This window comes from Echinops telfairi, unplaced genomic scaffold, assembly GCF_000313985.2.
Source record: "Echinops telfairi isolate 266 unplaced genomic scaffold, ASM31398v2 ScPeMD7_7459;HRSCAF=8497, whole genome shotgun sequence".
NCBI lineage: Eukaryota > Metazoa > Chordata > Mammalia > Afrosoricida > Tenrecidae > Echinops > Echinops telfairi.
The window spans coordinates 1764692-1769749 of record NW_022111359.1 but is presented as its reverse complement, the minus strand read 5'-3'; the positions used below and the strand labels follow the sequence as shown (position 1 = coordinate 1769749).

The 5058-nt window shown below is 63.6% G+C and overlaps 1 protein-coding gene across 2 annotated transcripts; it reads left to right on the top strand.

Moving 5' to 3' along the window:
- Positions 1–361: 361 nt before the first annotated feature.
- Positions 362–5052, top strand: CSNK1G2 (casein kinase 1 gamma 2). 2 transcript variants are annotated; one of them, XM_004716978.2, is made up of 11 exons: positions 365–957; positions 2738–2778; positions 2871–2940; positions 3017–3165; positions 3269–3503; positions 3590–3675; positions 3742–3826; positions 3894–4042; positions 4117–4200; positions 4295–4401; positions 4498–5052. In XM_004716978.2, the coding sequence occupies exons 1-11, from the start codon at positions 771–773 to the stop codon at positions 4550–4552; spliced, it is 1248 nt and encodes a 415-aa protein (XP_004717035.1). In that variant the 5' UTR covers positions 365–770; the 3' UTR covers positions 4553–5052. The 2 variants fall into 2 exon arrangements, with proteins under 2 accessions (XP_045156038.1, XP_004717035.1); XM_045300103.1 differs by lacking the exon at positions 4498–5052 and having other exon boundaries at positions 362–957; positions 3894–4017; positions 4295–4386.
- Positions 5053–5058: the final 6 nt, after the last annotated feature.

Here is a 5058-nt window from a genome sequence, read left to right as displayed (position 1 = left end):
CTCATGTGGCCCCCGAAGGCCCTCCGCCCCCTTGTCCAGGATGTTGGTGTTCTCATACTGGTCTCTGCCCCTTCCTCCTGGGCTATCATGGTAACCAAGCCTCGGGTGATGTCTGACTGCCCCACAGGAGAGCCCTCTTGTTGCACGGGGAGTAGGGGGAGTGCATCCCCTCACGGCATGGCCCGCTGGAGCTGTGCTGCAACCCTGCTGATCAGTTCCCTGCCCTCCGCACTGCTAGGGTCCTGTGGCCTGGAGGGCGGAGACTCCTGAGGCTGGGGGTGATGACCAGGTGCTCAACAGATGCTTGTGGCAGTGTCCTGGCTGGCAGTGGGGGTGGGGGGTGGGAGGCCCCTGGAGTCTGGGTCTAAAGGTCACGTGCAGACAGGGTGTGGCTCTGGGATAATACTCTAGGGATGGACCCGAGGCAGGCCCCTCGCCCAGCTGCCTCATGCACTGACTGTGTCTTAGGGTCCCTGCCCCCCTAACCTGTTCCTGTTTCCCCACAGCTGGGAGCCACAAGATTTAGGGCGACAGGACCTGCCAGCAGAATGCCTTCAGCCCGAGAGCACGCCTCTGAGGCCACCGGGATGGGCGCAGTGGCCGGGCCTCGGCGAGCTCCCTCCGTGCACTAGCTGGGCTGCAGGCCTGCCTGCCGCCTGCGCTGCCATGGTGTGCTAGCCGCCGCCGCCGCCACCACTGAACCTCAGCTTTCCGCAGCATCGGGTTCGCACGGCAGAGTAACCGTGGAGAGGCCAGGGTACCACAAACTGATGGATTTTGACAAGAAAGGAGGGAAAGGGGAGTTGGAGGAGGGCCGGAGGATGTCCAAGGCCAGTGGGAGCCGGACCAGCCACGGTGTTCGAGGCACGGGGGCCAGCTCGGGGGTCCTGATGGTGGGCCCTAACTTCCGCGTCGGCAAGAAGATCGGCTGCGGGAACTTCGGGGAGCTCCGCCTGGGTGAGGCCCAGGGCTGGGGAGGAGGGTGGCCCTTCTTGGGGGTCCATGGGGGCAGGGCCCCACCAGCACCAGCACCACCTGTGCCATGGGCACCTGGCCTGGACTCTGGAGTGATGTCTCCCTGGGTGCCTGCATGAGGCATCACCTGTGTTATAAGTGCTCAGCTGGGCCCCACACTCGTCTCCCCTTCCTGAGCCCAAGGCCGCACTTATGCTTGGGCTCTGACTGGGACCCAGAGCCCACTCACAGTCTTGCTGCTCTCAGACTCCCAGCCCCAGCCTGCTTGTGGGCAGGACCTGCAGGGTAGTCGATGGGACTGAGCTTGCTGACAGGAAGTGTCTGTCCTGGGAAGACAGGTGCCTGGGGTGGGGCTCAGCGTGAGCACCATCGTGACTCCACTGTGGTGGGTGGGCACTGCTAGTTTCGTGCCTGCTCCAGGGCTGCTTGGGGCAGTGCTTCGCTGCACAGACTAGGCCCCTAGGCCCAGAGGCGTCTCCCCCCCAGCCCCCTCCTGCTTAGCCATGGTTTCAGACTGATAAATCTCCCTGCCGTCGAGCCGATGTGATGCCCACGCGCCCTGGCCCTGCAGGGCAGGGTGGAACAGTCCCTGTGGGTTTCTGAGACTGACTCTTCACGGAGTAGAAAGCCCCGTCTTTCTCCCGGGGAGCGGCTAGTGGTTTCGAGCTGCTGCCCAGGGTGTAACCGTTATACCACCACGGCCCCTGTTCCTGAGTCGAAGTACTGGGCGAGTGTATTCTCCTGCGGGATTCCGTGGGCTTCGCATCGGCATTTGCCAGCATGGTCAGAAGGCATTGAGCCCTCGTTCCTCCTGCCTCACTCCAGCTCCCCTCTCACTCTGGACCCCAGCCTCAGCCACGTTGGCCTCTGTGACACTCCCCATAGCCCTTGGGCTCTGTCATGTGTCCCCAGCTTCTCCCTCTCCGGGTTGGAGAATTCTGTTGGCCGCTGTGTGCTCCCCTTTCCCGTGTGCTGTGCACAGCGCAGTGCCCAGCAATCTCTGCCTCACAGGTGGCCTGTTCGCTTCTAGTTTCCATGTGCTTCTCTGTTGGGATCTCCATCTGCTCATTCACTGTGGTGCCCTGGCTCTAAGTCCTCCTCCTGTTATAGCTGTTGGTGGCCCCTCTGAGTCTGGCCTGCGTCCACTTTGTTGCGTTGCTGTTAATAAGCACGTGGGTTTACTTCACGTGGACTAGAGCAGTGTTTCCCAATGTGAGCTACGTGCCCCCCCCCTTTCCACTCCCGTTTTGCTGTAGTGATCCAGGGGGGCTACGAGTAATTTTTTCCCTGAGAAGAAGCATTCGTTTGAAAGCCAGTGCCGCAGGTTTGAGTTCTGTGGGAGTTGGGTCAATTCCCAGAGATTGGTTTTCAGAGCTGTCGGGTGGACTCCCCTTCTCTGGCTGGGGGCTTCCAGGGTCTTTCCCACTGTGTGGTGTAGTTCCTTTCAGGGGCACCGTGTGCATGGCTGGAGCAGCATCCTGGGTCCCTTCTCTGCACCCCCTTTCTGGTGCCCTGGCAGCCTGCTGAGTGATGCCTAGCGTGGCTGTGGGCCAGGCTGCCTGCTTCTGTGATTGTAGAGAAACGGGCACGTTCCACACTGACGGGACCTGGGGGGACACGGGCCAGGTGCCAGTGGGGCTGGAAGTTGGCACTCTTAAGAGGGCAGAGGCTTGCTGGAGCCAGGATGCCCGAAGGGATGAGCAAGGCCGGCCTGTTCCCCTGATGCACTTGCTCCTGGCCTCCCCCCCCCTTCTTTTCTCAGGAAAGAATCTCTACACAAACGAATACGTAGCGATCAAACTGGTGAGTCCTGCCCCTTCAGCCTGAGCCCCCACCCCACCCCCAGGCCTGTCAGGAGTTGGTCCCAGTGCCCCCTGCCCTTACCCCACCCCCAGGAGCCGATCAAGTCACGAGCCCCCCAGCTGCACTTGGAGTACCGCTTCTACAAGCAGCTCAGCACTTCAGGTACCGAGGGCCGGGGGAGGCGGCCGTCTCTCCTCTCCGTGGCTCTGTCTGTCTGTCTGACTGGCTGCGCCCACAGAGGGCATCCCCCAGGTCTTCTACTTTGGGCCGTGTGGGAAGTACAACGCCATGGTGCTGGAGCTGCTGGGGCCCAGCCTGGAGGACCTGTTCGACCTCTGCGACCGCACCTTCACGCTCAAGACTGTGCTTATGATCGCCATTCAGCTGGTGTGGTGGGGCTGGGCCGGGCTGCGGGGGCAGGGGTCGGTCGAGGTGGGCCCAGAGCACCGTGGTCAGGCCTCCCCCTGCCCGCCCGCTCGCCCACCCGCAGATCACACGCATGGAGTACGTGCACACCAAGAGCCTCATCTACCGAGACGTGAAGCCTGAGAACTTCCTGGTGGGCCGGCCAGGCACCAAGCGGCAGCACACCATACACATCATCGACTTCGGCCTGGCCAAGGAGTACATCGACCCCGAGACCAAAAAGCATATCCCCTACCGCGAGCACAAGAGCCTCACCGGCACTGCCCGCTATATGAGCATCAATACCCACCTTGGCAAGGGTGCGCACCGGGAGGGAGGGGCCAGCACCGGGAGGGAGGGGCCCACGCCCCACCTGCTGAGCCCCTTCTCCCTGCTGCCCCTGCAGAGCAGAGCCGTCGGGATGACTTGGAAGCCCTGGGCCACATGTTCATGTACTTCCTGCGTGGCAGCCTGCCCTGGCAAGGGCTGAAGGTGAGTCCTGGGCAGCGTGGGCGGCTCCTTCCTGGGGCATGGGGTCTGATACTCTCCCACCCCTAGGCGGACACGCTCAAGGAGCGCTACCAGAAGATTGGAGACACCAAGCGGGCCACGCCCATCGAAGTGCTCTGCGAGAACTTTCCAGGTAAGAGGGAGCCCCACGGGCAGGTCCCCTGGGTGGACGCCGAGGCACTGCTGGGCTCTCTCCGCAGAAGAGATGGCGGCCTACCTGCGCTACGTGCGGCGGCTGGACTTCTTCGAGAAGCCGGACTATGAGTACCTGCGCAAGCTCTTCTCCGACCTGTTTGACCGCAGCGGTTTCGTCTTCGACTACGAGTACGACTGGGCCGGGAAGCCCCTGGTACGTGGGGGCTGGGGGCCGGTGGCTGGGTGGGGGCGAGGGCCACCACTGTCCTGACTCCCACCTCTCTGCAGCCCACACCCATTGGCACGGTGCACCCCGACATGCCCACACAGCCCCAGCTCCGTGACAAGGCCCCCTCGCACCCCAAGCACCAGGTGAGGATGAGTGGGGCTGGGGGCCCCATTGAGGAAGGGAGCAGGTGGGAACCTGGGTTGGGTGACCCTGGCACCTGCCCCTGCCCTCATGCAGGCGCTAAACTCCACCAATGGGGAGCTGAATGCAGACGACCCTACGGCTGGCCACTCTAACGCACCCATCACGGCGCCCGCAGAGGTGGAGGTGGCTGATGACACCAAGTATGACGGGCACGGGGCAGTCGGTGGGCACTCCTGGGCCCACCTTGGGACTCTCCCTGTGGCTGAGCCCCAGCACCACCCCCACCCCCCCCCCAGGTGCTGTTGCTTCTTCAAGAGGAGGAAGAGGAAATCCCTGCAGCGACACAAGTGAGCGACCAGTCTCTGCCGAGCCCTTGGCACCACTGCCGCGCCGGCCGCCAGAGCAGGCCCGCCTCCACACGAGACGACCCAGGTTTCTCCTCCGCGTGTCCACCCTCCCGAGAGCATGAACTCTGCCAGCGAGGAGGTGCGCGCCCTCCTGTCTGCTGGGTGAATCAAGTCCACCTGGTCTCCCTCCATCCAAAGCCCGTTTCCACGAGGGGGGGCAGGGCTGGCCGCTGCTGCTCACAGGCCCGGCCAGGTGCCAACAGGTGGTGCTGCTCGGGGCCAATGTGTTGGGGAGAGGCCTTGCGCCCCCCAGACCAAAGGGGCAGGTGGGGGCAGGGTTGTGGCCGCCCCCCAACCAAAATGCTGCACCAAAGCTCTCCCCAGCCCCCCAGCCTCGCCGGCCTCACTTGGCGCCGGCTCCTCCTGCCAGGCAGGTGGCTGCAATGCACCTGCTTCCAGAGGCTGGGTACCGGACCAGCGGGACTGCCCCTGGCATGGCTGTCTGGGTCC

What these genes read in the sequence shown, in the direction of transcription:
- CSNK1G2 (XM_004716978.2), top strand. Translation starts at nt 771, where the DNA reads ATGGATTTTGACAAGAAAGGAGGGAAAGGGGAGTTGGAGGAGGGCCGG. An exon ending in CAAGCAGCTCAGCACTTCAG is followed by an intron (nt 2,941 to 3,016) that starts GTACCGAGGGCC and finishes CTGCGCCCACAG; the next exon opens with AGGGCATCCCCCAGGTCTTC. An exon ending in GAGGTGGCTGATGACACCAA is followed by an intron (nt 4,402 to 4,497) that starts GTATGACGGGCA and finishes CCCCCCCCCCAG; the next exon opens with GTGCTGTTGCTTCTTCAAGA.